Below are 27767 nucleotides of genomic sequence, written 5' to 3'. Positions count from 1 at the left end.
GTAGCGCCAACTTCTTCTGCTAACTTTAATCCGGCAATTAAGGCTTCATATTCTGCCTGATTGTTTGAAGCCGGAAATTCAAATTTTAAGGAGACCTCTATCTGGGTCCCTTTTCCATCTACCAATATTATGCCTGCGCCGCTCCCTGTCTTGTTGGAGGATCCGTCTACATAGAGTTCTCATGTGGTCGGTTTTTCCTCTTGTTCACCTGCGTATTCCGCGATGAAGTCGGCGAGGCATTGGGCTTTAATTGCAGTCCGAGTTTCGTATCTCAAATCGAACTCGGAGAGTTCTATCGCCCATTGTACCATTCTCCCTGCAACATCCGTCTTTTGGAGGATTTGCTTCATGGGTTGGTTTGTACGGACTCTTATTGTATGAGCCTGAAAGTAAGGTCGTAGCCTTCGTGAGGCTATCACTAAGGAGTAAGCAAACTTCTCTAGTTTGTGGTACCTTAGCTCAGGGCCTTGTAGAACCTTACTGGTAAAGTAGACCGGGTGTTGACCGACCTCGTCTTCTGTGATCAGGGCTGATGAGACAGCCCTGTTTGCGACGGATAGGTATAGGACGAGGTCTTTTCCCGGTATTGGTTGGGTCAAGATAGGAGGTTGGCTTAAGAAATTTTTGAACTCTTGGAACGCCTCCTCACATTCCGGAGTCCATTCAAACTGGCATCCCTTCCTTAACAGGGAGAATAACGGAAGGGATTTTAGTGCCGATCCTGCCATAAATCTGGAGAGGGCTGCAAGTCGGCCATTGAGCTGTTGAACCTCTCTTAAACAAGTCGGGCTCTTCATTTCTAGGATGGCTCTGCACTTGTCGGGATTGGCCTCGATCCCTCTTTGTGTTAGCATGAAGCCTAGAAATTTCCCTGCTTCTACTGCGAAGGCGCATTTTGCGGGATTTAATCTCATCCCATACAACCTTATAGTGTCGAAGACTTGTGAGAGGTCGGTTAAGAGGTCGACTTCTTGCTTGGTTTTTACTAACATGTCGTCGACGTATACCTCCATTAGGCTCCCTAGATGGGGGGAAAACACTTTGTTCATCAGCCTTTGGTACGTAGCTCCTGCATTCTTTAATCCGAATGGCATGACCACGTAGCAGTAGTTGGCTTTTGGTGTGATGAACGATGTTTTCTCTTGGTCGGGTTCATGCATCGGGATTTGGTTATATCCCGAGTAGGCGTCCATGAATGATAGGTATTGGTACCCTGAGCTGGAGTCTACCAGGGTATCAATACTTGGTAAGGGATAAGGGTCCTTAGGACATGCCTTATTCAAGTCGGTATAGTCGACGCACATTCTCCATTTACCATTTTGTTTTTTGACCAGCACTACATTGGCTAGCCATGTTGGGTATTTGACCTCTCTGATAAAGCCGGCTTCCAGGAGCGCCTGTACTTGCTCTTCTACTATGGAGGCCCTCTCTGGGCCGAGCTTGCGTCTTCTTTGCTGTACAGGTCGGGACCCTGGGTAAACCGAGAGCCTGTGGGACATGAGCTCGGGATCAATCCCGGGCATGTCGGAAGCCTTCCAGGCGAAGAGGTCGGAATTAGCTCTTAGGAGTTCACCCAACCTTTGTTTCAGGGCTTCCCCCAGGTTGGCTCCTATGTAGGTCTTTTTTTCGTCCTCCTCCCCGACTTGTATCTCCTCGGTTTTTCCTCCCGGCTGGGGTCGTAGTTCTTCTCTGGTTCTTGCTCCACCCAACTCTATGGTGTGGACTTCTTTGCCTTTTCCTCTCAGGTTTAGGCTTTCGTTATAGCACTTCCTCGCCAATTTCTGATCTCCCCTCACCGTCGCTATTCCCCCTGGAGTTGGGAATTTCATGCAGAGGTGAGGAGTTGATACCACTGCTCCAAGGCGATTAAGGGTAGTCCTGCCGATTAAGGCATTGTAGGCTGACCCTTCATCGATGACTATAAAGTCTATGTTTAGAGTCCTTGATTTTTCCCCTTTTCCAAAGGTGGTGTGAAGGGGTAAAAATCCCAGTGGCTTTATTGGCGTATCCCCTAACCCGTATAGAGTGTCGGGGTAAGCTCTCAACTCTTTTTCATCTAACCCTAGCTTGTCGAAGGCGGGCTTGAAAAGGATATCCGCCGAGCTTCCTTGATCTACTAGGGTTCTGTGGAGATGGGCATTAGCTAGGATCATAGTTATCACCACGGGATCATCATGCCCGGGGATTATCCCTTGCCCATCTTCTTTTGTAAATGAGATAGTGGGGAAGTCGGGGGTTTCTTCCTCGACTTGGTAGACTCTTTTGAGATGTCTTTTGCGAGAAGATTTGGTGATTCCTCCTCCCGCAAATCCTCCTGAGATCATGTGGATGTGCCTCTCAGGGGTCTGGGGTGGAGGATCTCTCCTGTCCATATCATCTCGCTTTCTCTTTCCATGGGTGTCCGACCTCTCCATGAGATATCTATCAAGCCGACCTTCTCTAGCCAGCTTTTCTATCACATTTTTGAGGTCGTAACAGTCGTTGGTGGAGTGACCATATATCTTATGGTACTCGCAATACTCGCTGCGACTTCCCCCTTTCTTATTTTTAATGGGTCTTGGGGGTGGCAGCCTTTCAGTGTTGCAAATCTCTCTGTATACGTCCACTATAGAGGTCTTTAGAGGAGTATAAGAGTGATATTTCCTGGGCCTCTCGAGACTGGGTTCTTCCTTCTTCCTGACTTCCCTTTCCCTCTCCTTAGAGGAGGAAGTAGGTCCCGGTCGTGAACTCAGGTCTCTAAGTTTTGCGTTCTCTTCCATGTTGATGTACTTCTCGGCCCTTTCTTGTACATCACTTAGAGAAACGGGGTGTCTTTTAGATATGGACTGTGAGAAAGGGCCTTCTCTAAGTCCGTTGACTAACCCCATTATCACTGCCTCTGTGGGCAGGTCTTGGATCTCTAAACATGCCTTATTGAACCTTTTCATATAGGCTCGTAAAGACTCTCCGACCTCCTGTTTTATTCCCAGGAGGCTCGGCGCATGTTTTACCTTATCTTTTTGGATTGAGAACCTCATCAAGAATTTCCTCGAGAGGTCTTCAAAACTAGTGATGGATCTTGGGGGAAGGCTATCGAACCACTTCATCGCTGCTTTCGATAAAGTGGTCGGGAAAGCCTTGCATCTCGTAGCGTCGGAGGCGTCAGCCAGATACATCCGGCTTTTAAAATTGCTAAGATGATGCTTTGGATCCGTAGTTCCATTATAGAGGTCCATATCAGGGCTTTTGAAGTTCCTTGGAACCTTTGCCCTCATTATGTCCTCGCTGAAAGGATCTTCTCCGCCTGGGAGTTGATCTTCTCCTTCATCGCGGGAGTTCTTGAGAGAGGATTCTAGCTGCAAGAGTTTTCTTTCTAACTCTTTTCGCCGTTCCATCTCTTCTTTAAGGTACCTTTCGGTTTCCTTTTGCCTCTCCCGTTCTTGTTCCAATTGCTCCAGGCGGCTATGGACCAATCCTATTAGTTCAGCTACGTGAGCTGGTCCGCCTCTTTCTGATTCACGCCCATCTGAGGAATTTACCTTCGGATTCTTTACTCCGGAGGTACCCTCTCTGTGTTGATCATTGTCTTGATGTAGGGCTGTGTCTTCATTGTCATTGCCCATGTCTAGATTCTCTTGCTCAGAATCCGTCTCGACATGGCCTTCTTCATGGGATCTTTCTGCCATCGAGGGATGATCTCGCGGGTCCCCGGCAACGGCGCCAATGTTACGGTAGGTAACCGGAGATTAATCCAATGGATGGCGTTCGGCGGCCCAAGTGTATAATAGAGGAGAACTCCAGGCAGGTTCGCAACTCGGGAGGCTCCGTCCGACTTGTGCTCGCGTGTGAATGGGGGGTGGTACCTGCAAAGACACTCCAATGCCTAAGTTAGCAAAGGTGTAAGCAGGTCTTAGAGAGTATTGGACTTAGTGATACCTGAGGGGTGTCAGTGTATTTATAGTGGTGAGCCAATAACCACCGTTGGAGTAGTGCCGTATCTTTAGGATGGTAACCGTCCCATTATCTTAGGGAGGTTAAGATACGGCTTTAGGAAGTGGTTAGAGAGATTTTAGGGGCGGTTACTCATTTGAATGAGTATTTATCTGCCAGCTAATCTCACAACCGACTTCTTCGTACCAAGTCGGGGTTGACACCGACCTCTTGAGTGGAGGTGGGTGCTTTGCTAGGTTTAATCTATTGGATCAGGCCTTTCGATTGGACCTGGGCCCTTAGCATTGGGCCAGGGTATGAACAACTTTCATCCTAAATAATTTTCTTTTTATATTTTTATATTAACTTATAACTTTAAGTGTAAAATTATAAAAAAAAATAAATTTATTTAGAATGAAAGTAATGTGATTAAGTATAATTTATTTAGATATGATTAAAAAATAATTGAATACTATATACAATAAAAAATTGATATTATTGAAGGATAAAATTAAAATTTATTTCCTTGTATCGTTTTTCTCCCTAACGTTTTCATCCTATTTAAGTCCATAACGTTTCAAAATCGTCTCAATTTTGTTCCACCGTCAATTCTGTTAACGGATTCCTAACGGCAGGACAACATTGAATCAATTTTGAAACATTAGGGACTTAAATAGAACGAGTGAAATGTTAGAGACAACTTTGGGACTTGCTCCAAACGTTGAGGACAAAAACAATACTTTACTCTATAAGAAAATTAATTTTAATGTATTTACATTATAAAAAAATTTATATTATTATTTGATTATATATTTTTAATAATAAATTTAAAATTTAATTACATTTTTAATTTATAATATACAATTGATTATTGTATATTTACATTAAAAATATATAAAAAAATAAATTTTAAAAGAATATATTTAATAAAAAAAATCAGCATTATTAGTGCTAACTTAGGTTTCTGCACTGTAACCATATATAGTTAAATTATGAGGAAGTCACCAAAAAAAAAATTTATGAGGAGTTCTTTTTGGTATGAAATTAGTTTTTTTTCATATATATTTTTCAATCTCTCCATTGAAATAGATTCATCAAAAGCTACAGTTTTGTTATGCTTGTAAGAAAATTATGTCCTTCATGTATCTCGAGCTATTATTGCAGTTATTAAAAACAGGTTCATCAGATTCTTAAGTTAAGAGCTTCATCATGTTTTTCGTGAAATAAATGTTTGTACTGATCATGTAGCGACCAAAAGACATAATTCACTATTTAGTAGTCATTGCTTTTATAATTTATCATCCTGTTTTTCTTTTTTGTTTTGTCTGATACCATGGGCACCTTTTTTTTTAAATAGTTTCTGTGCAGTACTAGTGTCGTTGGATTTTAGCCCCGTTGATCATAAAAAAATATATTACAAAGTTAATATTACAGTCAATATTTAACACACACACACACAATTTAAAACTCTTAAAAGCTATCATATTTAAAACTCGGTTAAAAAATATTTATAATTCAAACTTAATAAATTCATTTTTATTAAGACTCTTTTTGGCAACCTTTACCGGCTACAATATTAGGTCCTTTAGATGATATCATTATTTTTTAATAATAAGTAATTATCTAAATTATTAGTCTTTGAAATTTTTAAAATTAGACACTTTATATCTATTTTGTAACAATTTTCAACTGATATTAATGACTCTTAAAAAATTAATATACATAAGAATAAATAAAATAAAAATCGGAGCATATAATCATCAATGATTGGAGGAAGATGTATAATATTTGTAAAAGAAATTTCTCAAAAGAAAAAAGAAGAAAAAAAGTTTAAAGTAATGGTGATGTTTTATGTATATAATACACTCTGATAAAAGTCAAAATGTCAAAGGCCAAAATACTTTAACAATTTTGGAAAGAGTCAAGAAATAATAATTAAAGACTTAAATGAGTGTAAAACAATAGAGGTGACAAATGGGCCTAAATTCATGGGGTTGACCTGCATAATCTATCAAAAAAGGTGGGATGGATTGAAAATTGGGACCGTCAAAGAGCAAAAATTCGTATAATTCACACCGCTTAAACCGTGGGTTTTGACAGGGCGGGGCGGGCTTTCTTGCCGGGCTTAGTTTTTTTTTGTAAGGGGGTATTTTTGTAATTTTTTTGTCAAAATCCAACTTTTCTCAACCCAACCTACAAGAGTATGAAGATGAAAATTGAGTGTTTTGAATTATGTTTATGTTGCTTTGGAGACAATATTTATAATTATGTTTTAGATTATGTTTATTTTGGTTTGGAAACAATATTTATAATTATGTTTTGGATGAAAATTTGGTTTATAATTATGTTTATTAGATATTTATAATTATAAAGACTTTAATGTTTGTGAAAATAAAAAATATAATTTTTTTATGTCTTTAAAAATTATAAATTTCTTAATATGATGGTGAAATTATATATATTATTTAATAGTTAATAATTAAAAGAAAAAGAGGAGTTTTGGCGAACTTAGCCCACCAGCCCGCAGTTAGGAGGGGCGGGGTAAAATTTTAGGATCGGCTCACTAGGCGGGGCGGGGTGAGACGGGGCGGGAGAACTTCCCGCTTGCCACCCCTAAGAGCAAGAGAACTGAGCTTCCATAACTATAACATAGAGGTTAATGATTAAGATGCAAAGCAAGAAAATATTCAAGTAAATACTCAATAATACTAATAGTAAAATTAGCAATAACTTTGTTACCAGAACAAAGACCTTTCAAACTACTAATCTTTCAATAAAAAAAGTTCTAACTTACAAAAATTTTCAAAATAGTCTTTATATATTATGATTGTCCTAATAAAATCTCAAATTGTTTTAATATTGATTCCCGCTTTTAATTTAGAAACAACAAAATTCACAAGAATTCTATAGAATAAATGACTATTTGTACTCATGACAGATGAAAACGTTGACATTTGTACTCATAATAGCCTGAAACTAAGGTTATACCCATGATAGATGCCTTCCGTGTGACAAAAGTGCCTTGACTTGGATCTGAGCTTGGTTCGTGGGAATCCGATCCTACGTGGCACTCCCTACCTTATCTTCAACCCCTCTCTCTCTTACTCATTCTCTCTCTCTCTTCAACCCCCACTCTGGCCCCTTCTTCCTCAACACTCGCTCCCTCACCTTCCTCGTCGTCATCAATGGCGCAAAATGGTAACACCAATACACCAGTAATCAACAACACCAATATATAAAGTGGCACCACTTTTTCCACTACTAAGTACTAACCTTCTGAAACTTCAACCCTCTCGCATTGTTTTTCAAACCTCCACATGGGTTGCTGCATCAGCGAATTCCAGACCCAAAACCAAAATCCATATCACCAAAATAATCAAACCCCCCAACAATACCTTACATCCTCTCTCCTCAATTCAAATCTTAACCAACAAATATCACAGCGGAAACCACCACTAGTGTTAGAGGAAGAGTCTGTGAAAGAGGTCATATCACAAACACCCATTGCCAAACGAAATCAAGTTCCAATTTTGAAGTCAGAATCGGACACCCTTCTGCCTCCTCTTCAAAACTCTGATGACAAAATCGAATCAAAGAACCCACATCCCATTCCCAACCCCATTATCATCAACAAAAAAGAATGTGAAGTCTCAGACGTAGTGTCTCAACTCTCAGAAGAACCATGCAGCATCAGCAGAAATTTCTCCACCGCTACCACAGTTACGGAGAAGAGAGAAGAAGAAGTAACCAGCAAAAGAAGCATCAGGGAGGGAACAACAACAATGATGAAGAATCATAAGTGGAACAACAACAGATCCCCGTCGAGGAAGCACCCTCATGGCAAAGTTCTGGAATTGGTTCGACTCAGAGAGCTGGTACCCACTTGGACGCATCATCGGCGGAACCCTCTACCCCAATCTCATGCTCACTGCCGCCGCGCTCTACTGGGTCCTCCGTTTCCTCCGTTTTGCAGTCCACATCTGCGAGGTTTGCGTCCTAACGGTGCCCTTTTTTGCCTCCAACACCACCCTCGTTGCTTACTTCTTCGGCAAGGAGATTTGGGATTCAAGCGCAGGGATCGTTGCCGCGGCTTTGCTTGCAATCTGCCCTGGGTATGTTTCGCGGTCTGTGGCAGGGTCCTATGACAATGAAGGCGTTGCTATATTCGCGCTTTTGTTGACATTTTATTTGTTTGTTAAGGCTGTTAACATTGGGTCGTTAGCTTGGGCTCTGGCTTCGACGTTTGGATATTTCTACATGGTTTCGGCTTGGGGTGGTTATGTGTTTATCATCAATTTGGTGCCACTTTATGTATTGGTGTTGTTGGTTACTTGTGTATTATGAAGGCTAGGATGTAGATGAGTGTGAGGACAGTGACGCGGATCAGAAGCTCTTGCTGCTTGGTCTTGAGCTTCAGGGTTTTGGAGAACGAGAAATTGTTGAAGAGATCTTGCGCCATTGATGACGACGAGGAAGGTGAGGGAGTGAGTGTTGAGGAAGAAGGGGTCAGAGTGGGGGTTGAAGAGAGAGAGAGTGAGCAAGAGAGAGAGGGGTTGAAGATAAGGTAGGGAGTTCCATGTAGGATCGGATTTTCACGAACCAAGCTCAGATCCAAGTTAGGGCACTTTTGTCACACGGAAGGCATCTATCATGGGTATAACTTTAGTTTCAGGCTATCATGAGTACAAATGTCAGCATTTTCATCTATCATGGGTACAAATAATCATTTATTGAATTCTATATTATCGCATTAATATCTTTCCAATCCTAGTAAATTTTAATTCAAAGCATTATTGTATAGATCAAATTAGTACCTTAGTGTATAATTTTACTTACACTATTTTATTCCACGAATCCAATTAAATGTGAATCATGAAACATTATGTCTCCTTGAGAAATTAGATAATTTAAAACTAGAATTATTAAGGAGTTCATAAAAAAAAGCATAGTTTATAATAATTCGTTGAATATAATAAAGAGAAAATTTTGTACAAAAAATTTATTCAGGTTTAAAAAATTGGATATCTAATTTCTTTTGTCAGAGATTGCCAGCAATTCTTTTCAATATATAATATCTACGATCACAATCTCACAAGGACACTACAAACCAAGAAAACAAATCTTTCAAATCTCTAAAAATAAGAACAATGGTTGAGAACAAGAGAATATTCAGAAAAACAAAGAATTAAGAAAATTTTCAAGTTTCATATCTTAGGCAAAAAAAAATCATCTTATAATCACCAACCAAAAAACAAGCGTTCACAATATCTCTCGACTTATCAAACTAAAAATAGTTCCACGACAAAAAGCCATGTTCAGCAACAAAGAACCATAACGGAACCAGATCATCAAATTAGAAAAGCACAACTAAACTTCTAGATCGGAAAAGAGTTTCAATCCAACTAATTGATCACCCAAATAGTTCACTATACTTAAGCAAAGAAAATCACCAATCGAACAAATAATAATAACACTCTTTTCATATGTTCCATCACATAGTCCTTTTTGAGAAACTAAATAACAATTTTTAAAATTATTGATTTAAAAGAAAGAATCAAAAGCAAATCAAAATTATGTTATAATTTCAAAGATTATCAACATAAGAAAAAAATTCAATATCGCTTATCAAATCCAGAACAAAACATTTTAATCAGAAACTCAGCAAATCCATGCAATCTACAAATCCAAATACAATTCTATAAGGGAATTAGATAATTATTCACGGCAAACACTAATCGAATCATCCCAGTAATGTATGAGATATTGACATCAAAAATCATAGAGAACAACACGAAAATAAAGATTAAAGTGTAAATTCACAAAAGTGAGGAATATTAAAATTAGCTACAAGAGAAATCGCGAACCAGAACAAAAACTGAAACCATTGTAAAAACACGTTCGATAAAATCTACCCAAAGATAAGTCAAGATTAGGTACAAATTAAAAGGACATGAGTAGTAAGAAGCGGTAGAGGACGCATGATTACAATAATTAGAAGACAACAATAACGTAAAGGACAAAGAGGACATTTTTATAGGCCTTTGATAGTGTCACAATTTGTACAAATAGGCGCGCTTCTATTTATACAATTGTAATCCTACCATATGACACTTGCTCCATATTGCACAGGTTAACCTAAGCTCTAATACCACTTTGTCACAGTCCAAAATGAGCCATTGACCGGCGCTCAGAAAAAGAGTCTCCTAGCAAGTCTAACTGTCTCAAATATAAATTGAATAAAAAAGTTACAAATATTTTTTTCTAAATTCTAAAATAAATAATTATATACTTTTTAAAAAATTAAAATAATTAAGAATGGTTGGATTCTGCTTGTGATATATGGAGTATATACATCTAGAAACTCGACAAAGAATAGGCACTCATTGCAGATCGTTACTCTTGAATAGAAAATTTCATATAGTCAAGTATTTGTTCCTGAAAAATATTTTTAGAAAAACCGGGTGAGTTTTGCAACTTAATGACTAGACAATACATCTATAATCCACATGAGACCATATAGACATTATTATCAAAGTAATTTTAATTAGAAAATAGTAGTTGATAGTAATAAGTGAATCAATAAGGAAGTTCTCATATAGAAATCAAATCAAAAGTCCACACTTGGTGGCTCCACCTCTAAGAGTAGCCCTTTCCTCTCGTGTGTCCGTACGAAATAACAGATCCAACGTGTGACCTACATGTTAGGCTAGCAACGCCCCTGCTAGCTGAGGTTTGAGCCAGATGCATCTAGGTTAACGTTCTAAACGCGTTAACTACGGTTTTATAATACAAGCCTCCCAAACCAATTCAAAATATATAATTTCAAATACAACCAATCTTTGATCTTTCAAATATATACGGTATCAAATCAAATCAAATAATACTTTCTCATCAAAAATCTTTTTCGATTATATGAAATATCGAATATACTTTACAATAAGTGAGTATCAACAATACTTCAATGTCTTAGAAATACATATTCAAATAAAATCGAATATTCTAAAATAATACAAAACGTCATCAAACATGTATACAGTCTCATGTGCAGATTGAAAATCTGAATTTTCAAAAAAAATAAATATTTAATTCCAATAAATCAATTATTAAAATCAAATTCAAATCCTTTGTTGGTAACTTATAAGTATAGTCATAAATTCAAGCAGCATATATCAAAATAATTATAGATGTAAAGTCAAATAATTATAAATGTAAAGCCTACTCACAAATTGGTCCTAAGAGATCGAAGAGACCGAGTCCGAAGTGCCAAATTAAAAGGTGAGAAATGTTGGAATTGAATGGAACGAAAGAGCATAGAATTTAGATCGAGACTGTGACAGCAATTTCCATGGCTACATCACAGATGTAATCATAACATCAACATCTCTAGCTAACCGTTCCATGACAGCACCAATACCAGTACTCAAGATAATTTCTAGCAGGAACACAACAAAAGTAGAGCGATAGTACTAAAACAGAGATATATTATCGCAATTAAAACAAGAGCATGTAAGAAAAGAACAAAATGCAGCAGAGTAAAAGTGGAAGCATTACAGTATCACAAATAGAATTAGAAAAGGAAAAAATGATGCTGATTCAGAGATAAAAATGAAATGGGGGTGTGGGGCTGAGCAAGACCAAAACAGGGACCGCTGAGACGGTTCATTAGGAGTGACGTCGGTGATGCTCCCCTGACGACGAGCTCTGTTGATGGCAACAGTAGACGCGACGATGGTGAACAGCTCCTCCATCGCGACTCTCTCTTCCTCCCTTCTCTGGCCAGCTCAAACTCTCCCTCTTCATTCAGCAATGACGCCAACCCCAATAGAGATGGCGGCGGCCTCAATGGCGATGGCTTGTCCACGACGGAGGCGGCCCCCTTCTTCCTCGTCACGGTTCTTCCTCCTCCGCGAACCCTTTTCTCTCTCTAATAAGCTCCCTCAAGCTTTGCAACGACTCCCTTCGATGATGACCCAGGCAACCGCGGCGACGTTGGATGCTTCAGTGACGGCGATAAGGCACGTCGGTGCGGGATGGCGCCTCTCTCTCTCTCTCTCTCTCTCTCTCTCTCTCTCTCTCTCTCTCTCTCTCTCTCTCTCTCTCTCTCTCTCTCTCTCTCTCTCTCTCTCTCTCTCTCTCTCTCTCTCTCTCTCTTCAGTGTATTAAAAGAGGGTTAGTATAGATAAAAGTAGGGTTAGGGTTGGAAAAAAAATAAGGGTAATGTAGGAATTTTAATAAAATTGGATGATTGGATAGCAATAAAAGAATTTATATGTAAAATGTTTAAAAAAATTTAGGACGCTATAGATGATAGAGCATAGTCGTCATCATCTTCGTTGAGCAAAGACAACGCAAAGCGACTGTGAGAGAGAGGCTCATATGAGAGAGTGAAGTGAGTAAGAGAGAGACGCAGAGATTGTGGTTTGAGGGAGTAGGATTTCAACAAACTTATATGTATGTATATATGTATGTGTGGTTTTTTTTATAATTTTATAATCACGGATAATAAACAGATATCTACGGGGCAAAAACCTCTCTCCCTTAGGGGTGTTCAAATCCAAACCAATCCAAATTAAACCTCTCATCCAATTCGATCCAAATCGAAAACCGATCAAAACCGCACTAATTCGGATTTGATTGGATTTTGTTTTTTGCAAACCGTTGGATTGGATCGGATTTCGGATCTACTTTTCATAACCGATCCAATCCAATCCAAACCGCACAATGTGCTATAATATTATTATTTTATTATTATATTTACAATTATATTTATAACATGTTCAATTTGTTATACATTTTTCTATTATTCATGTATTATTATTATTATTTAATAAATATTTTATATTCAAAATGTTATTTATTTATTTATTTTAATTAACATATAATTTTATTTCTATTGTTATGTTATCGTTGGCTTTATAAGATATTATTAAGACTTGTTATGTCATTGTTGAGTATTTAAAAGTTGATGTTGAGACTTGTTATATGTATTTAAATTTTTTATTTAAAAAACCGCAAATCCAAATCGATCCAAACCGCTTGTAATCGGATCGGATCGGATCGGATTTCCAAAAAAATTTCATCCAATCTAAACCGCACCGCACATAAATTAAGCGTTCGGATTGGATGACTTTTTCCCTAAAAACCGAACCAAATCGCAGTGCGAACACTCTTCCTCTCCCTGCTTCCACCCTGTTTATTATACGGGTATCCGTACCCAGAAAAAAAAATGTTCCCCAAATCTGTTTTTGGTTTATAAATTTCGCAGATACCCGTCTGGCTTGAGTTTTTGCCATCCGTAATTTTGGGTTATTCGAATTTATCAACAGAGATAAATAGTCTAAGTTAAAATAGCCATGTAAATTCTTTGACTTAAGAATCGATTAGAAAATATTATTCTTATTCATTTTACAGAAAACGCAGCAACTGCTAGAAAAGCCCAGACATGCACATGTTGGAATCATTTAGCCTTCCCTGACCAATAAGGTCAACGGTGATGCCCATACGGCCATATTGATGAATTAGGGTATGATCTTCATTTCTCTAAGCTTAGCAACCCAAAATCTGACACTCTTAAAGGAGTCGGCGAATCCAAAAAACCCATATTCCCTGCTCTTATTAATGCTAGACACATGCTGAAAATTAAAATGCAGTACAGGTTTCATGGAATTAAACTGCGCAATTTCCTCTAACTTGGTCTTCTGAAGCCCATGCTTCTCAACAATCTCATCCCAAACCTTCCCTTTGTCACGCATAAATTCTAACACATCAAACTCCTCATCACTCTCATCAAACGGTTTGAACTCAACATCATAAACTTCACTATAAAATTTCCACATGCTCTTCCACGTGAACAAATCTCCGTTCATGCAGTTAAACGCTTCGTTCTTAGCCTTCTCGGTAACCGCAGCCCACACGTGCTGCTGCGCCAGCACACGTGCATCCGTCATGTCACAGAAATGCTCCCACGTGTACCGGTTCCCCGGATACCGAAACGGTACTCCCAGGTGCCGGCATACCGCGGCATAAGCACCCACCATAACAAGCGCGTTGTGGCCGCTTCTTGAAGACGCGCCAATTATAATGGACGAGCGGTGCACTGAGTAGGTAAGTGATGGCGCGTGGGATGCAAGGAGGTCCTCCAGCGCGTAGTAGAAATTCGGGTAAGGGAGTCGGGGCATGTCCTCGTGAAAAGGTGGTTCGTGGCCAACGAGTTGGTTGGACCGGGTGGGGTCTTGGATTGGGCCCATGTAGTGTTTAGTCCCGGTTTGGAGGGTGACGTGGCTGAGCCGGGAAGAAGGTGAGGATTTGAGGGTGGTGAGGACGTTGTGGAGCATTGTTGTGTTGACGGCGACGTTGGCTTCTTCGTCGCCGGGGAACTGAACGGTGACCCAGAACAGGTGGGTGACCTCGTGAGCTATGGGGGAGAGGTTGGAGTGTGTGCTGGCGGAGTCAACGGCGTCGAATGCGATGAAGTGGTCAACGGTGGAAGGAGGGAACCAATTGGGCTGGGATCGGGCGGCGCCATAAACCTTCCATGGGCCTCCAAGGCAATCGGGGTGCTTTAGGGCCTGGGCTAGGCTGAGACCAGCCATGCCTGTGACTCCAACGACAAGTGCTACTACGGAGGGTTGGTGGTTCTGCTTCTCCATGAGATTTGACAAATGATCAACCTAAGTAAATACCTAAGTGGAGAAAAGCGAAGCGAAGTACAAGGAACTCGAACTCTTTACTCCTTACTTCGCGCTTCGCAGCATAGAAGAGATAAGGAGCAGATACCAGAAACAGAAAGTGTAGCCTTATAAATTATAATCCTATTATTATTATTACAACAATGCTAGGGAATCAACTCTATATAAGTTAAGACTCAGCCAACTGATAAACCAAAAGCATGGGTGACTTTAACTGGATGTTGCTACTGATAGGCACACAGATTTGGATATGATTTCTATGTTTCATATGTTACACATTAATAAAATATACTAATGAATGATCAAAATATCTGTTCCGTAATCCTCTCTTATCACTAGCGAATCTTCTCTCATGTATTGAACGTGGTCAATAATAATTTAAAAAACAAATTAAATTATAAATTAATAAAACTAATTATAATTATAATTAATTTATGTTGTTCCATTTTTTACTGATTATTAATTGATTTCATGTACTTTTTATTATTATTATTATTATTATTATTATTATTATTATTATTTGGGGGATGTGTGTGAGAACCGGAGGGAACTGGGGATGTAGATATAAAAAAACATCTGAATTTGTTATGAAGTGAACGTCGTTTTTCTTTGTAGTTGTTGCCACAGCATACCTTTGTAAATTTTTTGAGGCCCCTTTATCTCAACTTTTCACGGTATCATAAGTTCATAATTTTACAAAGGAGTGTGATGTGATTAGGATCAGGACAAAAAGTAGAAATTTTTTATTTTTTATTATCAAGGAGGACTTACCAAATCAGTTCGAAATTTTTAAATTTAGACATTCTAATATCTCAAGTTTTAAAATATATAAAATAATTTTTAATTGTTATTTCTATTAGATCATAGTAATACAATTTCCTTCATTTTCATTAGTTACGTGAAACATATATTCATCAAGTGTTTATGTTTGTGCTACAGTCCTTTAAATTTTTAAAGTAATATTTTGTATAGTCAAAAGTAATATATGGGCTCATTTATTTTAAACTATTTATATTTTTTGAAAAACAGTATCTTTTTAAAATTAATTTATAATTTATTTTAAAAAAAAGCAATGTGTAGCTTGAAAGTCATAATTAGATTAGCTGTAGATTCTTTTATTCACTATTTTTTTAGTATATAAAAATGGAAGTACTCTTAATTCAACATCGTTAGTTTGTTTTTATCCATTGGAACTTAGTGTTTGGGAACAGAAGAAGGGTTGATAATCTAAATAATACACGATGAAATTCGAGTTGATTTTTGCTTTTTCAGGGACAAGTACGAAAGAGTAGCAAAAATTAATAAAATAAATTAGAACAATTTATTAAGTATCTTTTTTATAGAGAAAGCGAAAAGATAAAATTTGAGCGATAAACAATAGTAAATTTTGTTGGAATTCATAAAAAAACTATTGCAAGAAAAAATGTATTCTGGGATATAATACTGAATTTGTATAATTCAAAGAAAAAAATGATTGGTATGTTGTTTTTTTTTAAACGATTTAAGATCCCTTAAGTAGATTTTGTGTATAAATAATTAAATTTAAGAAATATAGATCAAAATTTTAGAAATTAAATTAAAATTTACTAATTTAAAAATAATTATATATAAATAATTTAAGAGGGACTATTTTAAATTTTTTTAAATTTTACAAAAAATTATTTTGGGATTATTTAAATGTTTGAAGATTGTTTTGTACTTCATTCTAAAGATTAATTTGTTCAAAGCGAACACGTACGTGGACATTTAACGATCACATGCGTGAGTTAACATTTCAGCCATCGTTGTTATTGACTAACGAAAATAAATGTTAGAGACTGTGATACGGCGGAATGACAACTAATAATAAACAAGAAGATAAGAATTGAAATAGAAAAAGATGAATTAAAATTAAAAATAGAAAATAGAAAACAAAAAAATAGGTTGAAATTGAATATAAAAAAAATCACTCTACTTTCTACCTAATTTCTTCATACAACAAGAAAGAGACTTCTCAACCTAACTTGTCCACACCATAGTTTGAGAATTGAATCGAAAGTTCTCATTTAACCTACCTTCTGCCCAATTCCCTTATGTAACAAAAGAGGGACTCATTCAACCTTACTTGTTCATACTATGGTTTTATCACGAAATCAAAAAATACTTTGTCATTTCTCTAATCTCCCTGTATGATGACTACAATATTTTATGAGATATTTATAATTTTTTATTATGTTAAAACAAAAAAAATTCTAAACTCACAGACGTAAAATCTAATTTAGTAACTAAATAAATAAAATTAAACTATATTAAATTAAATTGATCATTCAAAAAATATAAGCTAATAAATTTTAATAATATTTAAACTTTTTATATTACGAACATTTGAAGCGCATATTAAACTATTTTATGCATTTTAAAATTTGAGAACTATAGATATTTGTCTATATAAAATATGTGCATAAGTGTATGTAGAATGACTGATTCACAACTGGCAACTTATAGTTTATTATTGTTGTTCTCCTTTTCACATAAAAGATAGTCAATTTTTTTTTTCTGTAATCATGATTATACTTGCATGTCTGTTTTTCATTTATTTATAAAAGACAAGGATAAAAAGATATATATTTATCTTTAATTTGTGAGCTTTAAATTCAATTAATTATTTATGAAAATAAATTTTTGTTTTGGTATTTTATCTTTACAAGAAATTTGATTTCTTTTGCTACGTGCTTTGATTATGTTAAAAGCAAATTCATAATTGGAGATTTAGACCAAAAAAAAAAGAAAAAATAGTTATTATAATTGATTCTAGTGTGTTAATTACTAATACTTTAAATTTTAGTTTTATTATTATTATTATTTTATATGTGAATTTATTTGTAACTTCATACTAAGTCTAGATGCATGATTATAAAGAATCATTTAACTTTATTTTACAACAATGACAAAACTGAGTTAAATGTATAGATGAATTTTAATATTGTGAATAATGAGATGATTGTTTATATTCTCGCGTCATGTTTTACGTTATTTATCTATTATTTATAGTTAAAAGCTAATAAATTTTATTCTGGTATACTTAATATTCAAGGTTACGACAATTAATTCAAACGGACTTTGTCAAAAAAATTTTAGATAAGAGAAAATGAGCATGTTAATTTTTGTGGTAATTACTGTTTTTAATTTTCATAACTGTTCAATTGTCTTTTTAAAAGGTGCAGTCAAATCTTCAATTAGTTGTTTGCTTTGTTCCTCTATTATTGTCTTTATCTTGTTGTTTAGAATTTTGATTTACAATTATTGTGGGTATTTTATTTACGTTATATGTTTGTTGCTGTTTAGTTTTTCTTGCCTATAGTACTGTTGCTTCTTATTGTTTTCTTTAACTTCATTTGTCCTAGTATTCTTATTTTGGTCTATAAATATTATAAACTTTAGGCCTTGTATGTTCTTCCTCTTCTTTGATTCTCAAAGATTGTGTCTTTGATTGTGTTCTTAGTCATTCTCTTAAATCTTTGTGAACATTGTCACAGACTATAGTGGCCATCTCTTGTGAACTTTGCACTTATTTTTTATTCAACTTGGACTTGTTTCGACCTACTACTTCATCTTTTCTTTTATTGTTTCTGTCAAAGTTCCTTGATTCAAATTTTCTTGTTAGAATGTAGTTGACTCTCTTTCTAGCACACTTCATTGTTTTTGTATATTATTGCTTTATTATGATCCTACGCATCCTTCCAAATTGTTGCGAACCTCATTTGTGATGTTACCATTTCTTCCTAAGTTTTGTATCATTTTGGATAAACTTGAGCTTGTTTCGATATCACGTGCGATTTCTAGATATAACAAGCGATACGCTAGTTCTTTAGGACACAACTTATCGATGCCGAAATTCGAAAAAAGTTGTAATTCTAAGGTTTGGCATAAGATTGGTTGCTACCATGGATATAGACAACAGAACCAAAGAAATTATGAAGTAAGATTGTATTTTGAGGAAATTGACGAACAAAGTAAAAAGTGCTTTGTATATCTGAGTTGTTAAGGGAACGAGAGTAGATGAATGCCAACCGTATTGTTTTAACATAAACCTATCTTGTAACTTTTGCACCTCATTATACTTGCCTCATATTGGTAAAATGCTAACAGCATGTAAGATTTTGCATATTGTAACAATTTTCGAGGGCAAAAATTTTTGTAAAAGGACTAGAATGTAACATCTTGAATTTTTTTGAAACATTTTACATATAATTTCTTTTATTACTATCCAACCATCTAATTTTATTAAAATTCCTATATTACCCTTATTTTCTCTTCCCAGTCCTAACCCTAATTTTATCCATACTAACCCTCTTCTAACACACTCTCACCTGAGAGAGAGAGAGAGAGAGAGAGAGAGAGAGAGAGAGAGAGAGAGAGAGAGAGAGAGAGAGAGAGAGAGAGAGAGAGAGAGAGAGAAGAGAGAGAGAGGAGAGAGAGGAGAGGAGAGAGAGAGAGAGAGGAGAGAGAGAGAGAGAGAGAGAGAGAGAGAGAGAGAGAGAGAGAGAGAGAGAGAGAAGCACTGGTCTCGTGCTGCCGTGCCTTGTTTCTATCGCCGAATAGCATCCATTGTCGCTGCGGTTGCCTGGGTCATCATCGAAGGGAGCCGTTGCTAAGCTTGAGAGAGCGAATGAGGGAGCTTCTTAGAGAGAGAAGGGGTTCGTAGAGGAGAAAGAACTGCGACAAGGGAGAAGGGGGCCGCCTCCATCGCGGACAAGCTATCACCATTGAGGCTGCCACCGTCTCTATTGGGGTCGCCGTCATTGCTGAATGACAAGAGAGAATTTGAGCTGACCAGAGAAGGGAGGAAGAGAGAGTCGCGATGGAGGAGCTGTTCACCATCGTCGTGTCTGCTGTTGCCATCAACAGAGCTCGTCGTCAAGGGAGCATCATCGACGTCACTGCTAATGAACTATCTCAGTCCCTGTTTTGGTCTTACTCAGCCTCACACCCCCTTCATTCTTGTCTCTAAATCAGCACCATTTTTCCTTGTTCTGACTCCATTTGTGAAACTATAATACTTCTACCTCTACTCTGCTGTATTTTGTTCTTTTCTTACATGCTCTTGTTTTAATTGCAATAATATATGTCTCTGTTTTAGTACTATCGCTCTATTTTTGTTGTGTTTTTGCTGTAAATTATCTTGAATACTGGTATTGGTGCTGTCATGGAACAGTTAGAGATGTTGATGTTATGATTACATCTGCGATGTAGTTGTGGAAGTTGCTGCCACCGTCTCGGTCCAAATTCTATGCTCTTTCGTTCCATTCTATTCCAACCTCTCTTACCTTTTAACTTGGCACTCCGGGTTCGGTTTCTTTGATCCCTTAAGACCAATTTGTAAGTAGGCTTTATATTTATAATTATTTGGCTTTACATCTATAATTATTTTGATATATGCTGTTTGAATTTATGACTATACTTATAATTTAACAACAAAGGATTTGAAATTGATTTTAATAATGGATTTATTAGAACTAAATATTTATTTGTATGAAAATTTAGATTTTCAATCTGCACATGAGACTGTATACATGTTTGATGACGTTTTGTATTATTTTAGAATATTCGATTTTATTTGAATGTGTTTTTGGAACATTGAATTATTATTGATACTCACTTATATACTCTGAATTTGTAAAGTATATTCGACATTTCATATGTTGAAAAAGATTTTTGATGAGAAATTATTATTTGATTTGATTTGATACTGTATGTATTTGAAAGATCAAAGATTGGTTGTCATTGAAATTATATGTTTTGAATTGGTTTGTGAGGCTCGTATTAGAAAACTGTAGTTAACGACGGTTATGACGTTAACCTAGATGCATCTGGCTCTGATCTCAACTAGTAAGGGCGTTGCTAGCCTAACATGTAAGTGACACGTTGGATCTGTTATTCCTTACGAACACACGAGAGGAAAGGGCTACCTTTAGAGGTGGAGTCGCCCAAGTGTGGACTTTTGATTTTATTTCTATTTGAGAACTCTCTTATTGATTCACTTATTACTATCAATTACTACTTTCTAATTAAAGTTACTTTGATAATAATATTTATATGATCTCATGTGGATTATAGATGTATTGTCTAGTCACTGAGTTGCAAAACTCACCCTGTTTTTCTAAAAATATTTTTCAAGAATAAAATACTTGACTACGTGAGATTTTCTATTCAAGAGTTACGATCTACAATAAGTACCTATTCTTTGTCGAGTTCCTAGATGTATATACTCCATATATCACAGGTAGGATCCAACCATTTTTAATTATTTTAATTTTGTTAAAAATATACAATTATTTATTTTAGAACTCGAAAAAAATATTTGTAACTTTTTTATTCAACTTATATTTGAGACAGTTAGGCTTGCTAGGAGACTATTTTTCTGAGCGTTGGTCATGACTCATTTTGGGTCGGGTTAGTTCGGGTTGAAGGTAAAATTAGAACCGAACCAAAATTTAATTGGTTCGGATTTACGTTTTTTTGTATATGTACCTTAACCAAACCAAACTGATTAAGAACGGATTGGTTCGGTTCGAGTAATTGTATACCCGATGAAACAGAAATTAAAAAAAAAACAAAATTTTTATTTTAAAAATTTTGTAAGTACAATAAACATATAAAATTAATAGAAATAATCAAAACATGTTAAACATATTAAACATCAAACACATTAAAAACTAAACAAATTAAACACTAAACACATTAAAATCCAAACATGTTAAACAAATAAACACCAAACACATTAAAAGCTAAATACAAAAATGCAATGGAGAGAAACTCAAAATTATTAAAAGGCATATATATTTTTTAAATTTTTATTTTTTTATTTAGTTAATACATAGTCGGGTCCACGGATTGGTTTGGATTCGGTACTCCCAGAACCGTTATCCGAACCAATTACTAGAAAGAGTCATTGGTTTGGTTCGGATCGACCCGATTACCTATGAGTTCCAGAATCAATTTAATTAATTCGATTCGGGTTCGGACGGATAATCGGATACCCGCTACCCGTGCTCAGAGGAGATAATTAAAATAAAATTGGTAAAAGATATTAATCAATAAAAGTTATTTTTAAACTCTTTTTTCTTTGAAAAGTGCTACACATACAAGTCATTTTTGTTTACAAGTCTTACAAGTTGGATCTAACACGCGCGTTACTGAATCATCTTCATGTGTTTTATCTTCGTTTCCTTTTTTACGAAAAAGAAGAAGAAGAGACACAGAGAAAGAAGAAGAAGAAGAAGAGGAAGAAAAAGTACGGAGAAAGAAGAAGAAAAGAAAGGCACAAAAAAAATGTGAAAACGGTGTGAATATAAATGACTTGTATGATTTGTATGGAAAAGTGTTCTCTCTTTGCCTTCGATCTCCTTCTGTTTTTTTCGATTTTCATAGTTTCTGAAATCAAGCTTTGAAATTGTTTTGAAGATGATGGAACTTCAGAAATACACCCGAACGATTACAAAAATACATCCAAACGATTACAAAAATACACCCAAAGAATTACAGAAATACACCCAAAGGATTTAAGAAATACACCCAATATAGAAGGAGATAGTATATTTCTTCTTGAAATCTTTTAATGTTTTGCTGGTTAAGGATGAGGCACATGACAGAGATAATCTAGAAAAAAAATATAAAAGAACAGTAAAACAGTACATTGAATAATGTATCTTCGTTTTTCTAGTGATTTTGATGAAGGAAAAAGAGAAAACGAAAAGAGAAGAAGAAATTTCAATAAAAAAAAGAGGGAGGGAGAGGTGGTGTTTATGACGATGATAACGAGAGAGAAAAATTACGAAAAAGAAGAAAAAGAGACAAGGAGGAAGAGGAAGAAGAAAAAGAGGAAGAGGAAGAGGAAGTACGGAGAAAGAAGAAGAAGAAAAAGAGGCACAAAAAAAAAAGTAAAATGACATAAATATAAATAATTTGTATGACTTATATTAAAAATCACTTGTACGTGGAGAATTACTCTTTTTCTTTTGTTTAAGTTATCACGCGGCCCCTTCCCATGGTCAAGCAAATTCTAGTATGCAGAGAGGATAACTTTCAATCAATAAACTAGTGCCCTGTACCTCCCATGTAATTTGGCCAGCTTGCTAGATTGATTATCTAATACGCAATTGTCATTCCATTTTTTAAAAATTTCCCCAGTACACCGGAACTTCGAGAATCGAGATGTTAATTGTTACACGACATTGCCGAAATGCCTTCAAAGTTTATTGAAAAACAATTTATTTGTTCTTGATTCTTCTCCCTCGGGAAATAATATGGAATTTATCGTTGAAGTCAAGCAACTGTGGGGTAGGGACAAGAGTGTTACTTAAATTAAAACTCTCGGTGATTACTAAACCATTATTATATATAGTTCATAACAAAAAATTATTATTTTCAATACTTAAACACATAACTTCTTAATTTAAACTTATCATTTTGAATAAACTTACATTTATTATTGTTATTATTATTATTATTACACGAGTTTAATTTATAAAAGGTGTACACTAATTATTATGAGAAAGAAACCTTAACTAATTAGTACATTCTTGAAAACACAAAGCAAGGACTAATAGCAACGTTTATTTCGTCATGATCTCTGTTATAATGTGACTTACAACTTGCTGATCTTAACAGGTCCCATCTCTTTAGCCTTGGCCCTTAGCAAATGCTTCTGAATCTTCCCAGTAGCTGTCTTAGGTAAGGGTCCGAAAACCACTGATTTTGGGACCCAATAAGCAGGCATCTTGGCCCTACAGAACTTCATTATATCCTCAACAAGACGCTGCTCGTTGCTAGCATCCACTCCTGGCTTCAATGTCACAAAAGCACAAGGAGACTCACCCCATTTCTCATCTGGTCTTGCAACCACTGATGCCTCAAGAATTGCAGGGTGTGTATACATAACATTCTCAATCTCCACACTGCTGATATTCTCAGCACCCGAGATGATTATGTCCTTTGATCTGTCCTTGATTTCTATGTATCCATCTGGGTGCTTTACGGCGAGATCACCCGAGTGAAACCATCCATTTGCAAAGGTCTCTTCATTGGCTTTGGGATTCTTTAAGTATCCTTTCATCACAACATTGCCACGCATCACAATCTCGCCAATGGTTTTGCCATCAGCAGGAACAGGTTGCATTGTTGTTGTGTTAACCACTTCTAGGCCTTCCAAGCCAATGTACCGAACCCCTTGCCTTGCGTTGAGCCTGGCTTGGGTTTCGGGGGGAAGCGATTCCCACTCTGGCTTCCAGGCACAGACTGTGGAGGGGCCATAGGTTTCTGAGAGGCCATAAGTGTGAGTGACGCGAAATCCTCTTTGGGACACTGCGGCCAGAACAGAAGGAGGAGGAGCAGCTCCAGCTGTATTAACATGAACAACATGAGGCAGAGGAAGGATGGTGTCTTCGGGTGGTGCATTCACTATTGTATTGAGAACCACTGGTGCTGCACAAAAATGAGTCACTTTGTACTTGGCAATGGCTTCATACACTGCCTTAGCTGCTACCTGGTTAAAAAACACAAAAAAACTATTTGATATCAATATCCATAACAATAATCTCAATTAGCTAGATTTAAAGAAAACATAAACTATATGTATATCATAGATGCAAAACAGCATAGGCATAATTTTCAACTAGCATTAGTGATAAGCTTAAACTAGAATCAATAAGGCATGTGTAACAAGTTAACTTCATTTTATTCTGGTAGAAACTCATGTGCAATTGTCTTCATACGAAGTTAATAGTTGAGAATCGTTAGATAACAATTTAGTCAAACTTGTCAAATCACTTAACAGTTCTCTGCTATCAACTTCACACGAAGACAACTGCATCTAAGTCTTCATCTTGTTTCCCTCACTCAAATAAAAGCATTAGACATTCCCTCACTCATATTTGAATGCAATTTACATTCAAGGACATAAATTCGTGGAAAACGACACATTTTGAAACAGAAAGAATATTAGTTTACCTGACGAAGGCATATGTTAGTACCACATAGAGCAGCAAGGGTCCAAGTGTAGCACCAACCATTGCAATGAAACATAGGTAGTGTCCAAAGATACACAGCTCCTTCATTCATTCCCCAAATAACAGCACCACTTAGAGACATAAGATATGCTCCTCTATGGTGTAACACCACACCCTTAGGACTAGCAGTTGTACCAGAAGTGTAACCTAATGCAATACTTTGCCACTCATCCTCCGGGGGTTTCCATGCATATCCAGGGTCACCACTCTCAAGAAAATCCTCATATTCAATTGCTCCTTTTCCCTTAGCATATCTTAGTTGCTTAGGATCACAGTTCTCATCACCAATCACAACTAAAAGTGGAGGCTTGAAGCCTTTGGTTTTATCAGACCATATTTTCAAAGCTTCCTCTGCTAAGGTAAAGAACTCTTGATCCACAATTACGGCTGATGCGGAGGAATGACCAAGAAGGAATGCTATGGTGGATGCATTCAACCTAATGTTAACAGGGTTCAATACTGCTCCTGCCATTGGAATTCCAAAATGAGCTTCATACAGAGCTGGAATGTTGGGTGCAATAACAGCAACCTGCTCTCACATTGGTATAAGAAATTAAACTTGGCATTAGTATTGATATTGATTAATCATCAACGAAAGAAGAAAAAACACGACAACGGAACGCCAGCATGGAACAATATCGGGTAAATTAGGATTATATAGTGCTTCCATTAGCATTAAACATTGGACTTTTAGAGTAGTGTGATTATTATTCCAAGTCTTAGTTGTTGAACTTTCATTAAGGATAATAAATGTGCAGAGCATACTTGTTCGCTTTATCAACTTTATTTTCTAAAATGTTACAAATTTTAAAAATTAAACTTATAATTTATAAATAATTTATTACAATGTTATTTAAAAGAAATGAAAAATATTATTCGATCAGTACTTTTTTCTTCAATACTAACTAATTTCTATTTTTTATGCTAAAAATTATAGTCTCAATTATTATTTAGATTAGCTCTTAAAAAATTACTGCAATACGGTACAACAGAACAGAGCTACTTTGTTGATCTCTTATCTATGTAAACATTGATAAAAAAAATTGCGGCAAATTGACATACTATTGATTCCGTGAACACTAAAAATAAGAATCTACCGGAATGAGATGACAAAATATAAATCCGAGCAAAGCAAAGTGAAAAGCGAAAACCTCACAACCTGTTTATGCAGAGAGAGTAAAGAAGTTGATGTTAAGAGAGAATACTTACGGTGTTGCCGAGACCGATGGAACGATTGTTGAGAGCAGAGGCGAATCGACGGCAACGGTGGTAAGTCTGTTGCCACGTGTAGCGACGGGATCCATGGATGAGGGAGGCTCTGGTGGGGTGCACCTGAGCTGCTCTCTCCAGGAACCACAGCGGCGTCAACGCTGTGTAGTTGGCAGCGTTCTTGGGCAATTCGTCTATGTCGCGCGCCACCATCGTCGCCTATGCACTGCACCTCGCTCTTGCTCTTTCTTTTTGGCGCTCTCTGTGTGTGTGTGGTTTTTTGCAAGTAAAAATGATTAAGACAGAAATGAATGGCAAATTGATCGTTAACTCGTTATATATATATGAGAAGAAAATATTTCTTTGTTTATTATATTATCGGCGGCGTTGCCATGCTGCGGCTTAGAATAAGTATGATTTTTCATTATATTGAGAAAAATATTCAAAGGATAAGTGAAATTAATAGTTAAATTAATTATATTATTTAATAATTTTTAAATATTAATTTTATTATATAAGTAACTAATAAAAATAAAAGTTATCATATATTATTTTTACTTGTTATGATGTTTTGTTTATTAAAAATATATACTAAAATTAGGTATAAATATAAAATATATTAAAAAAATTAAATAGATATATAATGAATGATTTTAGTATAAAAAAATATTTTTATATTATATTACTGTATAAATGGACTTTTTTTGGCCATGTCAAGTAATAAAAAATGGTAATTGATAATCTATTTTAATGTCTACATAAAAATAAAAATACATATATTTAAATATTTTAAGAATGACACCTTTAAAATGGCATGATGCCTATTTATTTATTTTGGTGAAAAGCATGATAGTTATTGGCAAATCTTGTTATTACTTTCATTCATGATAAACGTAGTTTATCAAATTTATATTTTACCCTTTTACCGAAAAAAAAATTATATTTTACCCGTAGTTATAATTTTCCAACTTCACCAATCCATTTATATATTGAAAACAACAATATTATTTACACGTTAAAATTAGTTATCAAAATTAATTATTATAAAATTATGTACAAATATATATAATTTAAATTATTTTTAATATGTATTTTATATTTTAATATATATTTTATTTTAATAATTAATTTTAGTAACTAATTTTAATATATATAACATATTTGTATTAAAAAACTCTACTTACTTTCTTTTTTGAAAAAGAATTTTATGGGTTATTGCCTAAGCAAAACTTAGCGCGTTTTATTGTAATTTTAAGGTGGATATCTATTTTTCACAAGACTTATGTTTTTAAAGAGAATTTTATTTAGTGTAGTTTGAAAAACTACTATCATATACACCTATAAACAGAGGCTTATGCCTCTGAAGATATTACACATAAAAATAATAAATAATTTTCTCTTTTTATATTTTTTATTTTATATTTGTTACATCTTCTTTATTTATTTATTTAGTTATTTTATAACACGTTATCAGCACGAAACTCTAACGAAATTTTAGAAAAACTCCAAGTAACAAATTTTCATTATGTCAAAACTCTCTCATCTTGAATATAATGCTTTTGATATATTTGAAAATAATTATTTATCATGAATATAGATGCTGAAATCCATCTTGATTCAATGGATCTTGGAGATACCATTGAGGCTGAAAATAATACATCCCAAAAGGATAAAGTCAAAGCCATAATTTTTCTTCGTCATCATCTTGACGTATGATTGAAAAATGAATATCCCACATTAAAAGATCCAGCAGATCAGTGGAAAGACCTTGAAGAAAGGTACAATCATCAAAAGACGATGATACTTCCTCAAGCCCGATATGTTAGAGAAAATTTTTTCGACCTTCCATGTCTCGAATGTGCTCATGCAGCAGCAGTATCGAGAAAAAGAATTTAAAAATATTTTGAGTTAATCT

The 27767-nt window shown here is 35.6% G+C and overlaps 2 protein-coding genes across 2 annotated transcripts; both read right to left on the bottom strand.

Annotated features, from left to right (window-relative positions):
- Positions 1-13257: 13257 nt before the first annotated feature.
- On the bottom strand, positions 13258-14680 carry LOC130973353 ((S)-8-oxocitronellyl enol synthase CYC2-like). The gene has a single exon (XM_057897840.1). It carries the CDS (start codon positions 14556-14558, stop codon positions 13428-13430), a length of 1131 nt encoding a protein of 376 aa, XP_057753823.1. The 5' UTR covers positions 14559-14680; the 3' UTR covers positions 13258-13427.
- Positions 14681-23037: 8357 nt separating this feature from the next.
- On the bottom strand, positions 23038-26175 carry LOC130969642 (acetate--CoA ligase CCL3). The gene is made up of 3 exons (XM_057895475.1): positions 25853-26175; positions 24585-25172; positions 23038-24120 (listed from the first exon to the last, which is right to left on the bottom strand). Exons 1-3 carry the CDS (start codon positions 26063-26065, stop codon positions 23224-23226), a joined length of 1698 nt encoding a protein of 565 aa, XP_057751458.1. The 5' UTR covers positions 26066-26175; the 3' UTR covers positions 23038-23223.
- Positions 26176-27767: the final 1592 nt, after the last annotated feature.

The sequence above is a fragment of the Arachis stenosperma genome, chromosome 1, assembly GCF_014773155.1.
Source record: "Arachis stenosperma cultivar V10309 chromosome 1, arast.V10309.gnm1.PFL2, whole genome shotgun sequence".
NCBI lineage: Eukaryota > Viridiplantae > Streptophyta > Magnoliopsida > Fabales > Fabaceae > Arachis > Arachis stenosperma.
The sequence above is the reverse complement of the archived record's forward strand: the minus strand, read 5'-3'. Positions and strand labels throughout refer to the sequence as shown.

Excerpts from the sequence above, each read along its gene's own strand:
- LOC130973353 (XM_057897840.1), bottom strand. The coding sequence starts at position 14,558 with ATGGAGAAGCAGAACCACCAACCCTCCGTAGTAGCACTTGTCGTTGGA.
- LOC130969642 (XM_057895475.1), bottom strand. The coding sequence starts at position 26,065 with ATGGTGGCGCGCGACATAGACGAATTGCCCAAGAACGCTGCCAACTAC. Across the intron at positions 25,173-25,852 it reads CCATCGGTCTCGGCAACACC|GTTGCTGTTATTGCACCCAA; the intron begins GTAAGTATTCTC and ends ATGTGAGAGCAG. Across the intron at positions 24,121-24,584 it reads CTAACATATGCCTTCGTCAG|GTAGCAGCTAAGGCAGTGTA; the intron begins GTAAACTAATAT and ends TTTTTTAACCAG.